General features: G+C 30.4%; 2 protein-coding genes across 2 annotated transcripts; both read right to left on the bottom strand.

Annotated features, from left to right (window-relative positions):
- Nucleotides 1-2,857: 2,857 nt before the first annotated feature.
- LOC115706905 (external alternative NAD(P)H-ubiquinone oxidoreductase B2, mitochondrial) lies at nucleotides 2,858-7,237 on the bottom strand. Its single transcript, XM_030634675.2, has 10 exons — nucleotides 6,943-7,237; nucleotides 6,095-6,371; nucleotides 5,677-5,883; nucleotides 5,283-5,533; nucleotides 4,775-4,994; nucleotides 4,583-4,687; nucleotides 3,960-4,232; nucleotides 3,742-3,863; nucleotides 3,422-3,541; nucleotides 2,858-3,323 (listed from the first exon to the last, which is right to left on the bottom strand). The coding sequence occupies exons 1-10, from the start codon at nucleotides 7,029-7,031 to the stop codon at nucleotides 3,236-3,238; spliced, it is 1,752 nt and encodes a 583-aa protein (XP_030490535.1). The 5' UTR covers nucleotides 7,032-7,237; the 3' UTR covers nucleotides 2,858-3,235.
- A 9,290-nt stretch (nucleotides 7,238-16,527) lies between these two features.
- On the bottom strand, nucleotides 16,528-18,013 carry LOC115707641 (uncharacterized). Its single transcript, XM_030635660.2, has one exon. It carries the CDS (start codon nucleotides 17,635-17,637, stop codon nucleotides 16,711-16,713), a length of 927 nt encoding a protein of 308 aa, XP_030491520.1. The 5' UTR covers nucleotides 17,638-18,013; the 3' UTR covers nucleotides 16,528-16,710.
- Nucleotides 18,014-22,243: the final 4,230 nt, after the last annotated feature.

Here is a 22,243-nt window from a genome sequence, read left to right as displayed (position 1 = left end):
ACACTAAAACCAATCACATATTTAAAAACAAATTTTCACTTACAAAATTTAAATTTTTGTTTCCAAAACACATTTTTAAAAAACACAATTTTTGAATCACAAACCAATCGAACCAAAATATTGGATAGATCCCTCCATCCAAAAAATACTAGTATAAAATATTGAATAAATTTAAATTAAACCAATATATATAATACATCCAATGGATAGAACCAATCCAATCCAACATCTAATGGATGTTGGATCGATTGGATGAATGAAATCAATTGGATCAGATCGGATGGTAAAATCTAACATCCAATATATAATTAGATCGGATCTGGATAAGCCTAAAAACAGTGGATCCAATGAACACTCCTAATTAAGACCACGTGTCAGTTATAAGAGTTTTATATTTTAATCAATTTTATTTGGTGAAAGTTTTAGCTATAAATAGGTAATTGCCATCTCAGCTCATATTTTAAAAAACCGTAATTATATAGTTCGTATTGTGTCGACTCATAATAAAGAGATGCAAGTCATATTATATCGTGTCAGTATTTTAAAGAATGACTCCAGCATGACCTATAAACTTACATTTTGGTATCATGTTTGGACTCGTACCGTGCTTTACTTAAGTCGTTTCGTTTTTCATAAATTGGCCGGCCCATATTATGTGTATTTTTCTTTTCTTAAGATGTATGACATTATAGTTATTTCCAATTAATTTATTTATATTATAGGTGTTCAAAACTGAACAAAATGTACATTTTGACCATTTTTTTAAAAAAAATTAATAATAATATTTTACGATTCTGATAGTTCTTTAAATAAATAACATAGGAGTGGCATTAGATAAGTAAATAGGAGCAGTCCATATCCATAACACAAGAAACTAAATTGGGTGGTAGGGTGTGAGTTAGTTGTGTGAGTAGTGACATGACAAGATTATATTGAAGAGAGTGAGAGGGCAATAAATTGTTGTCAAATTAATCTTTTTGGAGAGGAGAATAAAGGACCACACAAAAATAACAATTATTAATTCTACAAAACTCATTAAAATTGATGCACTTTTAGGGGCTGCGACAAGAATTGGTTGGTTTTGAAAGGAAAAAAAGTAATGAAAAGAGGGTTTTCGGATAAGAGAAACCATTTAATGTGACTCTCTCCCACTCTTTCTCCATCCTCATCTTGTTGCTAATTATTTTCTTGCATGATTGTAGTTCTTGTCGTAGATTGCCTAACTAAAATAAATAATATACGACATATTAATTTAGACATAAAGATAAGACAAATATGCAATGATTGGTACCTCATAATCAAACCTTTAATAAAATTTAAAATTGACTCAGATTTAAGTTATGAATGTGTGTCAGAATTAATTTTACTAATAAAAGCTTACAAAATTAAACTTCAATCTAAGTTTTACATTTTCACCCGCAATTCACTAAACACGTCAAAGTTTGTGTTTAGAGTCAATAGATTAATCTTGTTGAGTGTGCAGTGAATGTGTATATAAAAATGATTATTACTCCATTAACAACATGAGATACTTTGAAAAGGAATTATTTTCCAATACACAAATATAATGAAAAAATTATTAAAAATATGATTGTATAGAATTAATTTTAAATTTTTTTTATAGTTTTTATAATTTTATTTACAAAAAAATATAATCTTTTTATGTTATACTCTTGTTAAATTGTTATTAATTTTTTGTTGTTATTTTAATATTGTTTGGATATTATTTTTCTATTATTTCTATGTAATTTTCTTATTATTTTTATAAAAAAATTATAAAAATATTAAAAAAAAAAAAAATTAAACCTAACAAGTATAATCTTTTTTTTAAAAAAAAAAATAGTATTTTATGTAATTATTTTTTTTTCAAAAAAAGTGTCTATGGGACCCAACAAATCCCTTGGTTATTTGAAATAGATGAAGTGCTTACCTTGCCTCAAATGGTTGTGAACTTTTTTGGATTGATTAATAATCTTTTCCGTTTCGGTGAAGCAAATATATAGAATTGATTAATAATCTTTTCTGTTTTGTATTGATTAATAATATTTTCTGTGGACGAAACTATGTGCACCCATGACCCTCTAAAAAATAATCCTATATAATGTATATACATAATGTTTTGTAATTTAATTGTTTGCCCCCTCTTATTTTGATTTATTTATGATTGGCCCCTCTTAGTTTCATGTTCTAGTTCTTCCGCTGGACTCACTAAAAAAGATAGCTTTTCCGTGAAATTGATTAATTCCATTTACTTGAAAATCATGACTTCTGAAATTTTATAGCAAAAATGGACTATAATTGGTATTTTAAAAAGCTTGTTAAGCTTAGAAACACCGTTGATATTCAGGCCCTTCATGACGCTAGTAGAAAAGGTAAATTCAAGGTTATCTTTCTTTCATCTCTGCTACTAAAGTTTGCTATTCTAAAGCTGTTTGGAACAAGTGTTCCTAAACGTGATTTTATCTCTTGATAAGCTATCAACAACTATCTTCTAAAGCGTGATCATCTCAATAAGATTATGGTGCTCCCCTCTTTTTTGAGTGTGTTTTTACCAAGAAAGTGATTAAGCAAGTTCAATGTTGGTTTGGCTCTTTTTTGGCCCCTGCATTTCCAAGTCTGGAAAGCTAGTGTTAAAATAGCTTTGAAAGCTAGAGTGAAGGGGAAACTCTCTAAACTTAGTAAAAGGGTGAAGATGTAATTTCATTGATCAACTCTTTCTTATCCTTCTTACTCTTAGTGCAGCTTGTTTGTACAATTTGGTGATTGTTCGACGGACATGAGATAATATTATGTATTTGCATGAAAAAAAAAACTAATAAAACAATTACATTTAAATAAATTAGCTGATACTAAAGTCTTAAATAGAAATGTTGGGGATCCTATTAGACAGCTCAAATATTATTGAAACAAAAAGAATACAGCACAACAAAAAGTATAAAATTCTAAAGCCAAAACTTCTGCATAAAACGGAAATTTTGAACTTACTACAAAATTTATAAATAAAAGAATGGGAGTTTGTCGTCTTTTGATTCTTGATAAGTAAATTTTACAAAGGTCAAAATCAAAATATAGAGATTGAAACATTATTGCAACAGCAGCTCACTACTGTTTTTGAATATAGTAATGAGAATCTAATTTAAGAAAACCAAAACTTTTTTCTTATTATTATTGTCAAAAATTGCAAACATGCTTTTTCGCAAAGCAATCTTGGAAAGGTTTATTCATGTCAACAAGCTCATATGCGGCTAGAGTCTCTTCCATAAATGAAACGCCTTGTCCAGTCCGAAACCACGAGTGCTCTGTTACGCCAGCTGACTTGTTTGCTGAACCATTGAAACACAAAAGGATGCATAAAAACTATGCATTTTCTTCCAAAATTTAAAATAATAATAATTATTACTAACCCAAAAGCGAAACTTACCTTGCATACACAGAATACCAGAGCCACTGAGAGCTCTTCCCAATAGAAACCCAATCTCCAGGAAGTTGGGCTGCTGTTTGCTCTCCCCCCAGTGGAGCAAATTGCCCAAGATGTTTGTACCTTTTAGAAAGGATCAGACACAATAAAAATGAATGACTATACTGAATATGGTGTGAAGTGGGGAAAAAGGACATTCACTACAATTTGTTTAGTTCAGAGAATTGTTCTTTCATCTTCAGTACATCACTGTCAGCATGATAATTTCACCACTAGTATAAATGACCATACACAGCAAAAAATTAAGTGGGTTCAGTTGGTACCTGAAGGGGCGGAATCTGTGACGACCTGATCCCCTGAACCTGAGAGGACCTTCTGGATTTTTTTCACACTCTTCCAAACGGTTGAGACATTTAGCTAGGTAAACACCTTGCTGAGCTGCAACCTGAAATGGCGGATGATAAACGGTAAGTTCACACTTATTCAATAATCAATGCTGGAATCTACAAGTAAAGGGAGGAAATGATAACTATATTAGTACCTGAGCTGTAGCTGGAAGAAATTTCATCTGGGAATCCACTTGAGAAAGAGCTGCTTTAAATTCTTCAATATTCAGTTCTATGGATTCTTTTGAAACATCCCCCTTTGATTCCTTCAAAAGGTCAACAATATCACGCATCTGCTTGCTCTTCAGATAAAGATCCACCTGAGGATATCTTTCACAGATGTCAGCAAGGACTTCTTGAAATTCTTTCGCAGTAAGTGTTCCTGAGTTGTCCTTGTCCGCCTTGGAAAATATGGCTGAAATATCTTCCTGTGATGCATTTGGAATGAACACAATTAACTCTCCCTCAACACATGCCGAATCAACAGATGGAACAGTTTTAACATTATCTAATCATCACATCTATATTTCTTTTATGGACAAACTTATTTTTTCCGGTAAAAGGATAAGTACAGTCATACTCAATTTCTTGAGGAAAATTGGCAAAGGATACTACTTTTTCCCATCATAGAAGAAAACAACAGAGTTCAGTAATAGGAAAAGGAGAAGACAATTGTGTATGGAAGACTATACTTATATGACATTGACAGGGAACACTTCAAGGAAAAAATTCATCAACCAGCAAGATTGATCTATAAGACAAAAATAAGGGCACGTACCATGACTTTTCGTTGATTGATGGTAGCACAATCACCAAGGGCATATACATTGTCACATCCCTCAACTCGTAGCCATTCATCAGTTGCCAGGGCTCGCCTATTAGCCTGTATGCAATTCAACAATACTTGTTTAGCAGAAAAAATTCAAACAAAACAGCAAAAAATTTAGCATATTTGTAGAACGACACTCACCTGACCAACTTGCATCATAAAATCTTTTATCACAGGGCGCGTTCCAATACCAGTTGACCATAGAACCATTCCATAAGGTATGGTAGAAATTTCCCCTGTTTTCATTTCTTTGGTAGATATCTCTTTATCAGATACTTTGATAACCATTGATCCTGTTTTCACATCAATGCCTTCTCTTTGAAACTTTTGTTCAGCAAAAGCTGTAATTCTTTTATCAAACCTACAAGTACATGAGATCAATAGTCAGATCCAAGAATTCATATCACATGCTTCACTTTAAAAGTATTTTAATTTCAACTTCTACAATATAAATCAATTTATGCTTCCGTCACCCCACTGACTAAATCGAAACATTAGAATAAGTTTGTTTGTGCTGCTTAAATAGAATCATCTAGGTAGGAAACGATATAAAAGCCTTGAAAGGCATTCTACAATATAGCTACTTAGAAATTGATCATCTCAGTGACAGTAGTTCCTCAGCAAATTTAAAATTTAAAATTTTACTTACATTCCAAGAATATGACCTCCTGCCTCTAGTAGAGTTATTTTTACAAGATCTTTCACCCCGGGATATAGTTTGACCAAATCCTCATTAACATAATCATGAAGCTCTGCAGCAAACTCCACACCGGTTGGGCCGCCGCCAACAATAGCAAAATGAAGAATCCTCTTCTTCTCTTCATTGCTCACAGTTGGTAGACAGGCCCTTTCAAAACAGTCAATAACAGTTCTTCTGATCTTTTGAGCATCCTCAACTTCCTGCATGAGAATTTTCATAATATGCATATAGTAATGACTGTCCCTTAGTACGCAAAACATATCATATTAAAGTGTTTGCTCTGCCAAATGTCCAAAAAGACAGAAACCAAACATTTTTCGTTTGGCAAAATCACAAAGAATACCTTCAAGAAGTGACAGTGCTCCATCACGCCAGGGGTGTTAAAAGTATTCACATTGGCTCCAATACCTATTACAAGCACGTCATAGTCCAAAACGAATTCTTCTTGTCCATTCAAATTGTTGTTTTGATTAGATCGGCAATAGATTTTCTTGTTTTTTGCATCAATTTTGATACATTCAGCTTCACAGAATTGAACATCTACATTTTTCTGATTCAGGAAAAAATCCAACTTTTGCTCAGTAACTCAGCTAACTACTATCTCACAACAATACAAAATTATAACATTCTGAGCGGCAGAAAAAGATATCAATGATAATAAATCAAATTTTGCATTCCTAAAATTAGGACAAAAGCTACTCCTTTTCAATACAGCAATTATGTAATTCTAAACAGTTGAAACACATAGGTAAGTCCACTACCTTCCTGACAATGTTGCGAACAGGCTCCACAATGCTGCGAGCTTCCACTGTACCACATGTCACACTTGGAAGCAAAGGGGTGAAAGCAAAATAATTGCGAGGCGATACAACCTGAACCTCATAGGAGGGATTACTCAGATTCCTCAGGAAACTTGTTCCAGCCCAGCCAGTGCCAAGTACAACGACTTTCTTTTTCTTACTATCCACCTCAGATACATTTGTGATTTGGGGGCTATTAACTTGGTTTGCCTCGGCATATGCCACAAGCCCTCCACCACTGCAAACAAATATCAAAAAACACAAGCCAAGTAAGGAATTAATATAAGAAACAACAAATTATAATCATTCTATTGTTTCAAATCTCACAAATAAATAATAATCTCTTTACGCATGCATAATATAAACAAAGATAGAAAATAAAAAAATCCACATATGGTTTAAATTACAGGACTCAAAAGCAAATGTAATAGTAACCAACGAATTTGAATCGAATATATGCTCATAGAGAAAAGTCCCATTTTTCTGGAGGGTGGTAAATAATAACTACTAATACCATAGTGCAGTTACTGTATAATCAACAAAACCTACGTACGTTTAATTTCATTAGATTTCAACAGCTCTCATAAATAATAAGAAAATCTAATACCAACTACAAATATACATATATAAATATATAATTCTTATAACCAAATCAAAATAACAAATAAAAATAACTTTTAAAATTCCCAAAATCAAATCTATACCAACACCTTCAGCATCAAGGAGAAAAAATAAACTTAAACCGAACAGAGTATCCTGAAGAAAAATACAAATATTAAACAGAACAAGTAAGACAAATCGTAGAATACCTGACAGTGACGACCACAAGCAGTTTCGAGAGCGATGGATTGTCATGGAAAGCTTTAGAAACTCTCTGAAAAATGGTATAGCCTCTCATTTCTTTTCCTCTCTTTGATCCACAAAAACCGAGAGAGAGAGAGAGAGAGAGAGGGGAAGAAACTGGTTTTTAGAGAGAGAAAGTAATAGTTATGTATTTATATATGTGTAGTGGAATCTGTGAAGGAGAGGTAGAGGAGGAACGTGATGCACTTCGTGACAATGGTTGGTTCCAGACTCGTAGCTTTGCCCCTCCCCTGGTCGTATTTTGCCCTTTTTCTTTTCTTGTTATGCCTTTCTTGACTTGGCGAGCAAGAAAAATGAGACACGTGTCGTAGGGTTAGGACTAGAAGCATTTCCCATATTAGTTTTTTGACATGTAGGATAGTGGGTGGGCCCCTATAATGTGCTGGAAGCCGCGTGATCATTTTCATCAGTCTCCTCATCATGTGATCGAACGGTCTGTTCTAGTAGGTCTAAATCTGATTAAAGAATCCAATTTTTTCGGAGAATTGAAAAACGTGATATTTTGGAATATAGTTGCGTAATTAATATTACACAACTGAAAAAAAAAAATTATGATTATATTATTCCTTATTAGGTCAGTCGGTGTGTCTCCCGATTTGGAAAAGAAAAAAAAAAGGAAATTACTAAATATTATTTTTTTAATTTTTTTTTTTAATTTACATTTGAATTTTAAGGTGGTTGTATCGCTAATTACACTAAGAATTTTTAGCAGTAGGAATTTTTATGTAAAATTTTGTAAAAATGTAAAAAAAAATTATTTTTAAGTGTAAAAATAAAAAAACTTAAAAAAAAATTTTAATGGACAATTTAATATGCTTTTGTTCTCTAATTTGACCTTTACAAGATTGCATGTTATTATGTTATAAAAAAGAAGAAAAAAAAAAGAGAGAGAGAGAGATGACAGAAGACAGTGTGAAATTAGATTAATGATTTTAAATTATTTTTTGTAATTAGATGGCATTTTTGGTGGTTGCAATTTATTTATTTTTAATGTATGAAAAGTAGGAAGCCAAGTAAAATAGAAGTGATGAAGAAATAAACAAAAGGAGCCTTAAGAAAACAAAAGGAGAGGAGGAGGCTTAAATATGAATTAAGTGAACGTTAAGGAAAACCTAAGACGCAATTGACATCATCACATCACATTCACATGGTTCAGTTTTGACCTAAACATAACAACTGTATAATGGAAAAGTCCAACAAATCTCAACAAGAAATGAGGTACTTTCCAACGCAAAGGAAAGGAAATTGTCCAATCTGGCATCACATTCTAGAAGAATGCTAGTCTGTTCTGCTTAGGTCAGGATTTTGGGACTGCTTTTAGGCCGTTTATTATTAATATAAATTTTCCACTAGGAGAGTTGTTTATATTTCTGATTATTAATTAATGGAAAGTTTGTATTTCTAATTATTAATTTATTAATTAATGGCATTGTTATCGGTGATATTGTTATTGTGCGGCGTGGGTAGGACCCACCCGAATCGAAACGACGAATCTAGTTAAGAATACAGCAAAGCAAATATTGATTTACTTCAAATATTTAATAGAGGAGGCGCAGGAGCGACCATAAACACGGCAGCCTTTAGTATCTAGTAGAATATTCCATTTATTAAACTAAATCAGTAGAGTATCGAAAGAGTATCTTCAATTGTAAAAAATCGAAGAATAGTTGCTTCGGTTCAAGATTATGTGGTAAAATATTAAAATGTTATACTATTATAAAAAAAAAAATGATATTTTAGAAATATGTGTTAATGTTATACAGTAGTATTGATGTTATTATTAGAATTTTGCAATTAAAATAAACACATAATTTTTATAAAAATAAGTACTAATATTTACGGAAACTCCCTGTTATAAAAATATTTACATTCAGGGCTAAAAGTGTTTTTACAAAATAAATTTATTTTCCAAAATACAGTCAAAATGGAACATCCTGTCCACCGGGTCATGGCACCGCGATTGATATGTACATTGTTACTGCGACCTCAGACTCGTAGCTTCTTGACTTTGACCTTCCATTTACCTGCAACATTTAGCACCTGCGAGTCACAAAAATTGAGCAAAAAATGTGATTAAATCAAAAGACAATATAAAATTCATTTATTCACATCATACGAATACATGCTTAAACATTTACACAATTTTGGTACTTCATAAAGTACCCTTACCACTCGTTAACCATGAGCTACATATGTCGCTATTGTTGCCCGATACAACGAACAATAAGTAAGAAACCTATCCGCAGTTTCAAGAGTAATTACTCGTAACGGTAACAACCAACCCTCGGTCATAACTGAGGCTTAACAAACATATATTCAAGTTCTCAATCATAATCGAGACTATAACAACACAATTGTTAATCACTTAACCCTAAGTGATACATAACACTTTTCTTACCTCTGTCCAGAAATCAAGTGTGTGGGCCCACCTGAGTAGAAACAAAGATGGGCAATCCTGGTTCTATGTCTCGATAACCAAAACTCCATAAATGCCTTAAACCAAAACTCCGGAAAAAAACTCTAAATTCGAAACCAGACATAACCTAACTTCCAACAATCCCAAAGTAGGCTACACAACACCTAAATAACCTAAAACAGGTACTAGTTACCCCCCCAAGCCAAAACAGAATTTGAAGAAAACCCTAAAAAATTTCCCCTACATGGCAACCGGTCGACAGGTTCTGGTGCACTAGAAAACTTTGGGTTTTCTTCCCCAAACTCGAACCAAAACCATTCCATACCTGTCCAAATATTCCTAAACAATATAATACCACAAATTCAACTCATCCCAAGCATCATTTAATCACAATTTAATCATTACTCAAAATTACATACTCAAGTGAAAATCAAACTTCATCCAATTCAAATCAATCTAAATAGCCCCTATTTCTAATCAATTCAAACTCAAACAAGCATAAAAATAATCCTAGAAACTTACCCTAACCTTAATTAACTTCACAACCCCCCACAAACCTAAAACCCTAACCAAAACCTAGTCTAAATCTTTTTTTTTTTTTAAAAAAACAAGAACAACATGGTAAGAAGCTTACATCAAGAGTTGGAAACCACTAGAATTGGTTTTCTAGCTAGAATGGGTGTTGAACTATGATAGACAATCGAATCCCCTTTGGTTTCCTTCTAGGCCGAAAAAGAGGAGAGAGAGAGAGCTTAGAGATTTTCTTCTTAATTTCTTCTTTTTACTTAATCCTTTGCAATATAAATCATCTCTTCTTTCTTTCTTTTTTTTTAAAAAAATAATTTAAATAGTAATCAACCCAAAACTCAAATAAAACAAATCACCTACCCATGCAAAATGGCTAATATACCTTTTTCCCGAAAACTAAACTAAACATACCCTAGGTGTAATTTGGTAATCTTAGCTAATCCCGTCAAATCAACGACCTAACACTCTAAACTAGTTCGGTATAATTATCATTCCGATCACATTATTATCGTGACATATCTGACCACTCTACCGAGTTCTCACGGTTGCTGGGCCCGAAAATATTTTATTCTTAAAATGGCATCCACGATATCCACATATTCTAATAAAATCTTCGTAACTAACAAATTACACTTTATTTAATCATTTACTAAATTCTCACTAATTAACCTAAGTACTTCATTACCAGAATAATTACATATTTAATAAAATATGTCTAATTAAATACCATAATATTTTCCGGAATATTACATATGCCCTTCAAATTTTGACATGTACAAATTCATGTCTCTTTAACTTTCATCCATGTTAAATTTTCCTTACTAAAATTACACAAAAGTCCTTCAATTTAACAAACTCAAATGTTTAAGGGAGATTTTTAATGGTTTTAAAAGTTCAAGGATTATGATTTGGTATATGTCAAAGTTTGAAAGAGCAAAAATCTTAATTAGCCTAAAAATAATATGAAAACAATAAAAAAACCATATAAAAATAACAAACAAATAAAAAAAAACAAGAAAAAAAAAAAAACAAAATTACAACACAAAAATAACATAAAAAATTGTTCGTATTTTTTAGAAATAACTAGGTGATTGTTACGTGCCAAGCCACGTAGTGTTAGTTTTATTCAATATTTTAGTTTTTTATTTTAATTAATAATTAAAATAATATAATTATTTGAACGATTTGTTTTATAAAAATAAAATATGTGTCAGTATATTTAGTAAGTAAAACATAATTGTGTTATAATAATGTATGTTATTAATAGTAAAATGTACATTAATCTTCTAATTGAAAAAAGTTCTATTATCTCATTTCATATTTAATAATAGCTACACAACTATATATTTATAGACTTTCACATTCTTTGCAAATTACTAATAAGCACCAATAATATTTTCATATTCTAATATTTTTCAACATTCTCCTCTTGGTGGTAAAATTAAAAATAAAACTAAAAATAAGCACAAACATATAAGGTAAATACTAATTACAGCCCATTTCATCTTTTTTTTTTTATTATTTTTTTAAGCCAAAGCCCAAAAATCTCTAAGCCAACACAATCAATCTTCTTTTATATTATCTTTTCTAATATTTTATCTATATTTTTCTTTTTTAAAAAATAAATAAAAAAATTATTAATATTCTCCCAAAATAGATTTGTTAGAGAGATATGTGGCTAAGATGATTTTTTTTTAATTTAAAAAGAGATTATTAATATTTATAAGATTGTTTATTTAAAAGATTATTTAATTTTTTGGGTTTAATTATTGGGTTTATTTTTTAACGGGAGATCAAACCTAATCGTTAAATTTAACAGAATATTCTTTTATTTTTAAGTATATTCTGTTAAACCAAGAATGTTAAACCAAGAAATGCCGTTAGATAGGCACTTTTAATATATAAAGATATAAACGGTACGTAAAAATATTTAAAATTTCATACTTTGTTGTTATTTTTTCTTTTTACTTTTTTGTTTTTTTGGGTATTTATGAAAATATCCCAATATTCTACACTCTTGACACTCAAAAACTACTATCAACTATTTTGATGCAGAATTTAGACGAACAACACACATTCACGTTTTACAATAATCAAAGGTGGAGTTTAAAGTTTATTTATTTTTATATTTTAGTTTTCTGCCTCATGACTCGTCTACATAACATTTCCCATTCTCTCTAAAAACATGTCTTTTCTATTGTCCGATAAAAGTTTATGTCATTTTTCTAAGCATTGGGCTATTTTGTTTCTCTTTATTCACACTGCTTTGTCGCTCCTGACTTTTTGTGTCGTTGGTTATAATTTGTGAAAATTACACCTAATATGGGATTTTGAAATATTTTTACATAAATATGGCAATTTTAAGTTTGGCCATTTTGTATGGCATTTTTTTATTTTCAAACTTATATATGGTATATACTAAGCCATATTTATGTTATTATTAGTTTTGAATACCATATTTAATACTTTTGTATTTTTTCTAAGTCAAACCCTAATTTTTTTAAAGTTGTTTATCTCTCAAGTGCTGCCTCTCTCTTTTCTTCTCTTTCTCCGGTGGCCGATTCTTGCTCCGATTATTGTTAGCTCCGATAGTTGAAAATAGCTCCAGCGACCGATAGTATTTGTCGGCAGGAGCGTTGTCAGAAGCCAACGATGACATGGCCGGAACCTTCGCCGACACCGGAGAATTTGGCAGTGGTATGGCTACGTTAATAGAGGAGCGGCGCTGGCTTAAACTGGAGGGTTTGGAGTAGTGGCCGCCGGTATTAACTAATATGTTTGGTTTGGTTTGAAATTCAAAACTGTGATTAGCCTCCTCACAATAGTCATCGTTATTAGTTGTTTCTTTCTTTGGAACTTTGAATGATTGGTTATTTTGCGATGAGAAGGAATAATCATGATCAATGTGATGAGTTTGGTTTTGGATATTAATATTGGTCGTACAGTTGTTAAGGCTGTTGATAAAGCTGTCCATTGAACCAAAATCATTGAGAAGATGTTGCCTTATCAGCTCCAAAGTGGTAACTTCTCCTTCCAAAGCCATTAAGTTGTAATAATAACAGTATTTTTATGGATTTTTCACAGCTTCGAAACTAGTTTCACAAAATTCAAAGATTAAAAATTAGTTTCACATGTTTTGAGGGTATTATAATGGGGTTGGTCCATTTAATGATATTACTTTTATTTTAATTTTGTTTTTATTATTTTTTTTCTAGGTTCGAAAATAGTTTTTACACTTGTATTTTGTTTCTGGATTATTATTGTACATTGTGTGTTGTTTTGATTATATCTGTTAGTATTTTTTTTGGTTGACCGATAGAACTGGTTTCAATTATATGCATTGTTTATCATTTATGTGTTGTTATGATTTTTCATAAGATCAAAACTAGTTGCACAGGATTCATAAGTTCTTTCATAGGTTTTGAGGGTTCCGTGATGGGGATTCTCCATTTTATGATGTTATTGTATCATTTTTAGATTATAATTTTTTATATTGTGTTTTTTCAGTATGATGTTGATGAATCTGATTTTTTAACTGTTTTTAATGAAATAAGATATAATATGGCATAAATACATAAAAAAAAAACTGGTTTTTTCTACCGAAAAAACACAATACAAAATTATAAAACCAGTTTCATCAATATTAAAAGAAACTAATTATTTCATTAAAAGAGACAAAAAAAAAAAAAATAGTTTCATCAATAACATAATAAAAAATACACAATGCCTAATAACTAAATTTTTACAAACGATACTAAATTTAAAAACCAGTTTCGAACATATAAATTTTATATCAATACCTTATAACTAAACTTCTAACTTCATTCTTTAATCCGGCATTTAATTTTTTATTTGTTTGCTCAAAAATCAGAGTTGATTTAAACATACAATATGCAGCAAATATAACAAAGAGAATCAGAAATTAAAATCAAAGAGAAACAAAGAAAATTAAAGAGACAAAAATACAATAAAAACCATAAAAGAATAACAAAAAAAAAATTGTGGAATGTGAAAAACCAGTTAGTAAAACAATCAAAATAAAAACAAATAATTAAAAACCAGTTTCTTGAAATAATCAAATAAAAAATTGAAACTTAAAACTCAATTATGAACAACAGTATAAAAAAACTAGTTATGAAAACTAGTTACTTAAAAAAAACCAATTATGAAAATAATAAAATAATATGTGTATCAGATCTGATTATTTAAAATAAAATAAAAATTGTTGTTCAAATATCATACAATAATAAAACTGGTTTTATACAAACTAAAAAATATACAATAATATCATAAAAATGGGGCAACCCCATTACATATACAATTAAATCTGTGACACCAGTTTCGACCTGTGAAACCAGTTTTGAGGCTATAAAAGATCATGACAAAATATAAATGTTAATAATGAAGTTAACTGAAACCAGTTTAATCAGACAACCAAATTAAAAAAAAAACACACACACACAAATACAAAAAAAAAAAAAAATACTAATCACAAATATAATCAAAACAATACACAATGCATACCAATAATTTAAAAACAAAATATAAGTGTAAGTTTCGAACCTAAAAACAAAATAATAAAAAAGTAACTTAAAATAAAAAATTTGTAATAACTTAAAGAAACTATTTTTTTTTTCAACTCTTTTAATGAAATTATTAGTTTCTTTCAATGTTGATGAAACTGATTTTTAAAGTTTGTATTATTTTTAGATTATATTTTTTTAAATTGTTTTTTTTTTTTCAGGATGATGTTGATGAAACTGGTTTTTTTTTTCTGCTGCTTTTAATGAAATAATTAGTTTTTAACAAAAAAACAAAGAAAAAAAACAAACAGTAGTTTAAATAAAAAAAAAACAAGTTTAAAATCTGTAAAAAAAAATAACATCTATAGTTGAGAACATTTTTTATTTATTTTAGTGTTTTATTTTATAAAAACAAAGAAAAAAAAATAAAAAGAAACACAAATATAAAGTTTTTTATGGCATTCCTCATGACTTTTTCCCATATTTGTAAGTTTTTTTTAAAAAATGACATATTTAGTGTAATTAAGTTTTTATGCCATATATATCAAAACTTATCCTTATTTTCCCATATTTTTGTAAATAGCTCTTATAATTTAGTGTCGCTTTTTTAGTTTTGGGCCGTTTCTATACTATTATGGCTTTTTTAAGAAAAGAAGAAATATTGTCAGTGGTATATTTTTACGTTATTTCAGTTTGTTGTTGTTTTCTCTCTTTTTCATTTTGTAATGATTTGGTTCGGGTAAAAAAGAGAAAAAAAAAGTGTTTAGCCTTAAACAATAAAGATTTTTTTTTTCTTTTAATGAAATAAGTTTCCTAAATTCTCAAAAAGACCATTTTTTTTTAATAAGTTAATAAACAAAAACTGTACATGTTAAACATGGTAAATGTATCATGTATAGTTTTTGAGTTAATAAGATTCTGTTATGAAAATTGCTTGTCATATTGCTACTTTTCTATGCTCGCGTCCTTTTATTTATTTATTTATTTTGAAAGGTACCATTTTATGATTTTAGATGACTAGAAAAATTACTCCATATGTATAGGGCATAATTGTTTACTATTGAAGCAACACGCATATATGCCAAAGTGGACCCCATGATACCAAATTGACGTAGAAATTGTACTAATATTATACCTAATTTTTCATTTTTGGCAACTTGGAATACAGCTTTAGCACTATCTTTTTCGAATTGAATTAATGCATCAGCCATATTAACGAACAGTAACACTCAACAGACTTATCGATCAAGGCAGAAAACATTTAAATCTGCAGTTTATTTGCCAATTTTGTGCAAATTTATAGATGTGCCACACGTGCTAGATAGAGTACTTCTAGAGCTAACATAAAAATTTCAATTCAAGTTGGAAAATTGAGTTTAATCAAACTTTTGTATGTCATGAAAATTGAGTCTATATTATTGAACTGTTTAAGGCGACCATTTCGTCTAATCAAAGTTTTGTCCTTCTGTCATGAACACACAATCATGCATGCATGGCTACATTAAGCTAATTAAGATTACACACTTTATAAATGAATGAATCTTATATTATATTAGTAATAATTACAAGGTCAATGCAATATTAATAATTACATACATATAGCTACAAAAGAGAACATCTGGCAATTTAAAATTATTAAAGAACTATAGCTCAAATTAGACATCTTGTCACCTTAATTTAAATCAAGCAATTAGAGCTACGGAAAGAAGAAAAAAAATATGCTAAAAAAATTGGAAAACTTTCATGAAAGGAACTATTGTCAAAAAGATGAAAAGTACCATTTTTTTTTTCTTATAAGAACCATTTATTATTGGGTCTAAAAAGACCTTTGATGAGCAATCTAATAGCGTGATATTCTCTTTAACTTTTGCTTGTCAAATCTATTTCCACCATTGTTCATTGAATCCCTATAGCAAGCACAACACACAAAAATGGCTTGAGTGGAAATTCTGAATTTGAACGTTGAACCAATAACGACATACACGTCACACGTAATCTTTTCACTACCCACTATCGATAGAAGGATAATATCTTCTTACCATGATAAGGGTATTTTAGTCATATTTCTTAATATTCAAATCTTTTGGATTTAGTGCTTAATCTTAATTAAACATTGGTTAAATACAACGGTTATACGAAAACATCCAAAACTAAAATCCGACAACCCAAAATTCCTATTTTAATAACTACTATTCACTATTTTATTTTTTTGCGGTAATGCTTTTTGTATTAAAAGAAAAAAAAGATTAATTAGACATTAATTGAATCTGACTCGCCTGAAGATGAGGAGGAACGTCGTCGTTTCTGGCTTGAAATCCGTCGTTTGATCTGGTTTGATAAATATCTATCTCTATCAAATTATCTTCGTCAACGACGTGAAAATCTAAGCCTCTGTGTCTCTTATCAATGTCGTCGTCCCCCAAAGCTATCTCAATTAAACCATCTCTGTCTTCCTCTTCCCACCTGAAGCACATATTTACCGGCGAATCCCAAAACCCAGAGGCCGGATAGTCTCCGTCGGACGAGTCATCAGAATCTGAATCTGGATGATAATAACGCGAAAACGTATGCTGCTTTTCAGTACCCAGAATTCGATTATTCTCATCCTTTTGGCTCTCACCTTCATCTTCTTCGTCTCCTTCGTACTCTTCGTAAATGACCTCTAATGGTCCCCTCAGGTTCCATTGAACGAAAGATACTTCAAAACATGGATTCGGATCAAAACCCATTTCGGTTTCGGAGTCCGTTTCGGATTTGTAATCGACCCAGTTGGAATCATCATCTTGAGAACCTGAAAATTGACCAGGGTAATCAGACGAATCGCTGTCTTTGTTATCGTTGGTAACAACATCATCATCATCAGCAGGAGTAGTAGGAGTAGGAGTAGGAGTAGGAGTAATTGTTGTATCATTATCATCTAATTCTCTTTGGGTTTGGAAATGGAGTTTGGTTTCGTCCCTCTTGTGCTCATCTTCAAATCTCTGAACAGCACCAAGTCGAAGAAGAGTGAGAAGCAAAACCCCAGTCAAAATCAGTACCGGAGAGAAAACAATTCTCATGAATTGGTAAGGAACGTAGAGGAAAATCAAAGCGTAGAGAGTAACGATGCTCGAAATTAAAGGATTTGAAAACATGGTCGATATGTGAGCGGCCCAAAAGTTCATCATTATCATATTTAACTAAACCCGGAAGCCAACTAACTCAAATCCTACTAATAAGGAATCCCATAGAGCTAAAGTAAAAGTGAAGGTGGAGCTATAGAAAGAGAAGAAAAAGTCAATAATGGAATGAGGAGACTTAAAAAGGTTGGATATAAAGAGAGAAGGAGAGGGGTTTAGGCTTTTAAGTAGAAGTATTGATTTGCGTGGGTGGGTTTATGGGGCTTTGGGGACTTTTGGGGTGCGTAAAGAAAAGGGCAAAGGCAAGGATAGGCAAGGCATCAAATATTTTAGTGTAGAGTAGTAAATAGTGATATTATTGAAAAGAGGAGAATGTGGGGCTTGAATTTGATTAGTTCACTACAAGTGTGGTGATGGGGCAATGGTGGTGTTGTTATGGTGGTCCGTTGCTATACATATATATAATGCTTTTACCAAGGTCATCTTGTTTTGTTTTTGTCCCCATTAAATCAACAATTTATCCTTAAAAGATGTTTTACGTTTTACCCATTATATTCATTCATGAATTTAATCTCTCTTTATCTCAGTTTATTCAAGACCCTGTCCTGATTCGAGGTTCTTAGCTAAATTTTTATAACTACACACATTTTTAGATGAAGAATTTTATTAAGAAGGAAAAAAAAGAAGACCCTTCTAATCTAATGAAGTAGTATTTTTGTTTCATCAATTTCAATTTTCAATTTTATTAACAACACTCGAGTTCTCTTATTGGGAGCGGGAAAGTTGATTATTAAACTCTGTGATCTTTTGAATAGAATAGAATTTAGTGTTCTTCACATTCATTACTTCATGAGAGTTGGGGTAAAGACAAACGACACAACACATTTCCCTAAACATATATTTAATGAGAATAATTAAATTAAACCCTTTCTTCTTCTGTTTTACAAAGACAGCCAATTTTTATTATTTTTCTTAAATTAAATTTAAAGATAATTATATAAGGCACCTTTTTTTTTTTAAAAAAAATAACATTTTTATATTTAATTTTTTTTTATATATATTTTTTACAGTTTTTTTATAAAAATAACACTAAAATAACAACAAAATTATATAAAATTAACATGAAAATAACATTTAAATAACATCAAAGTAACAACAAAAAATAACATACCGATAACAAAAAATCAACAACAAATTAACAAGAGTACAACATAAAAAAATCGTATTTTTTGTAAATAAAATAAAAAAAATCATAAAAATATTTAAAATTCCGTAAAATTTTATTTTTATAATTTTTATGTATTTGTGAAATAATCCCTTCAATTGTGTCAACCCAATTCTAGTATAGTTAGTCATGTGAAACAGAGATGCAAATTTAGATAATATATTATTAAAATGATATATACAAATATTGGTGTGTTGTTGTGGATAAATAAAGTAAAATTACAAAGATTACTTTTTCTTTTCTTGTTTCATTCCATTATTGACCTTTTTTTGTCCACGTCCTACCTCACCACCACCAATGTTTTATCATTTATGGAGGAAGAAGGTGTGATAATATCACTCTCGAAACATGTACGCACACAAGTGTGTATAGTGGAGTTTTATGCGGGGTCCTATAATATGCTGGAAAGTCTCTAATGACATGTGTAGTTCAAAACTGAATTTATCTAAATATCATAGCACTGAATTATATAATAAATTAATAATATGTCAAAGGAAATACTTTTTTCTTTTGTTGCCCCATTGCAAAATATAGATTTATGTATATTTATTTATATAAAAATTTGATTTAATTTATGTTTAATTTATTACATTTTTCACATATAGATAAAACAGAAATTTTAATACATATTACATATTTGAAGAGAGAAAACGAAACATGATGTAGTGATATACTAAAAAAATATTTAAAATATATTGCTATAAATTAATTGACTGATTTAATAATAGTATTAATAATTTGTTTAAATATATATAAATAAATAAAAAGTACAGAAATTCCCAAACAAATAACAAATCAAAAATCCATTTCCAAAGCAATATTATATAGACTTCTCGTATAATTATAACGCACTTATCAAGTTCTGACTATGGATATATTGGCAGATCATACCAAAGTCATATAGTATTATAATTTTTCTTTTTTAAATAAATGTGGTATTATTTATAATATTAGATTAAATTAGTTTATTTCATTCAACTTGAGGCTAGCTCAAGTGGCCATAAAAAGTGCGTGTGTATTGGAGATTCTGAGTTCGAGTCCCAAATTATACTGATGTAATGTATAAATACTTAAATAAAAAAAAATTAGTTTCATTCATGTATTTTGTTGAGCCGTACGTAACATGAGCGTAGGAATAGATAACTGATAGTGATATGTTTGCTCACTGACAAGAGAGTCACAGCTTTGACTTGGTCTCTCTTTAGTTAAGAGTGAAGCTTTGACTATTGGTCTTTTGTAACTTAAAAGGTTTGGTAAATGATTTTTTTTTTATTGTTTTTATTTTAAGCAGTCAATTAGAAGAATTATCAATTATTATATAGATAATGAATTGATGATGCATGATCATGCCGTACGTTGTTTGCTAATCAATTTGGTAAATTACGAACCAAAATATCATATATAATATATTCTTTAAATTAGCGGTTGATCATCCGTAGGCGTACGTTGATTATGTGGCATAATGTTGTTTATTCTCTTTCTCCTAATATGCACCGTGCACGTGGAGGAGGTAAAAGTTAAAAGGCTTCTCTGAAAAGCTAGCTAGCTAGCATATATGAAAGAAAAAGAATAATGTGAGAAAAAAATAAAAGAGTTTAGTATCTGAAAAATTGAGCATAATATATATACACACTGTATATTTAAATTATGATAAGGCATGTTGGGGTCTACCATTTTATCCTAACTTGAATTCCAAGAAAGAAAAGTGAAGTTATGATTGGATGTGAAACAACCATTTTGACGTTAACCGAAAGCACTTCTCTTTTATTATATATAATATAAATAATTACCGTATGGTTTAAAGTAGAACGACACTTCCATCTTTTAATATCTTATTATAGTTAGGAATTTGAGGAGCGAGGAAAACCACTCATACATTAGTAGCTTATCCATAGTATACATTTTCAATTATGCATGTAAACTACTACATCTTTTACATATTAATACTAAATATCTTATGGTAATCGACTTTAAAGTTGGTACTTGCACTTGGTACATCCCCATCCCTATAATGTTTCTTATATCTAATTTTCATTTACCTGTATGTCCCCTCTATAGATTTTCTCGAGATCTTTATTAGGAGTTTTGTCGTTAAATCTGTTTGTGCAATTGCTTCAATTTTTGTACAAATGGCCCCGGCCCCCACCACCGCCACCACCAAGTTAGATGAGGTCAAATTAAAGATCCCCCGACACAAACTCTTTCTAAATTTCAATTATTATATCATCCCCTCCACATATAATATATGTATTCTCTAAGAAGAGAGAGAAAAGAAAATATATGGGCAATTATTTATTTATTTAATGGGAAGCATATGTACAATTCATGAATAAACTAATTGTGCATTATTTTTCTCTGTTTCATTAAATTTCATATGGGGCCTGACTCCTGATACGAGAGATTAGACGAACCGGTCCTTGATCAAACCATAGTGAGTGAATGATAATCATAGTCCAAGTTATAATTCTCATTAAAAAAAAACAAGGAAATGTAATACAGAAAGATGTATGTGTTGTTTCCTTTTTATAATGAAAGTATTATTGGAACACGGATTAAACTAATAGTGAATAAATGTAGAGTGCAACAAACAACAAACATGATGGTCACTGGTCAGAACATGAAACGACGTTTGAGCTGTATTTGAAGAAGAGTAAGCGAAGAGGGAAAGGTTAGGGAAGGGAAGGGAAGGGAAGCCACATTCCATATGCTATAAAAGCAAAGTTGATGGAAGTTGTTGGTTGAAACAGAGGGAGAATCTAGGCCATCAGTTTCAATGCTCAAAGCCTTACCATTAGAAATGTGGGAACATTTCAACTTTTTCGAGAAAGCTCATCACATGGCTTGGGACCCTCCATTGTTGAGTATCATGGGGGCCTAACTTTTCACTTTGCCTAAACAAATTTGCCAGAAATTTTGTCCGCATGCCCCATATTTAAAAAAAAATTATGAGTTTGCTTCAAGTAAAATTTACAAGATAAGAAACCAAACAAATTGCGGTGATATGCATAATCTAATAGTTCCACACTTTTTCTTACAATTCAAAGAGCAGATTCCAAATTCGAATCCCCCTTCACTAATATCAAAAAACGAAACCAAACAAATTTCATATATAAAAATAAAAATTACCATGCAAAGTGGTGTTGATGTCGAGTGGGATGTTGATTGCAGAGATTCATATGTACAGTTATATATCAAGAACTGTTACTACTATAGTTATCGACTCAGTTATATACTTGATAACTAGGTAACCTGGTTAAGCACCATCAATTTTCTCTTTCTCTCTCTTCTCTTTTTAAAGATTAATGAAATTGATTAATTAAGAAGATTGCTTTTTTATGGAATTGAGAGGGAAAGGGAAAACAATGAAGTACTAGTACACATTGGGAATGTGGGAAAAAGTTATGAGGATAACATCAAAAGGAGAAAAAAAGATGG

The sequence above is a fragment of the Cannabis sativa genome, chromosome 1 (genome assembly GCF_029168945.1).
Source record: "Cannabis sativa cultivar Pink pepper isolate KNU-18-1 chromosome 1, ASM2916894v1, whole genome shotgun sequence".
NCBI classification, from domain to species: Eukaryota; Viridiplantae; Streptophyta; class Magnoliopsida; order Rosales; family Cannabaceae; genus Cannabis; species Cannabis sativa.
The sequence above is the reverse complement of the archived record's forward strand: the minus strand, read 5'-3'. Positions and strand labels throughout refer to the sequence as shown.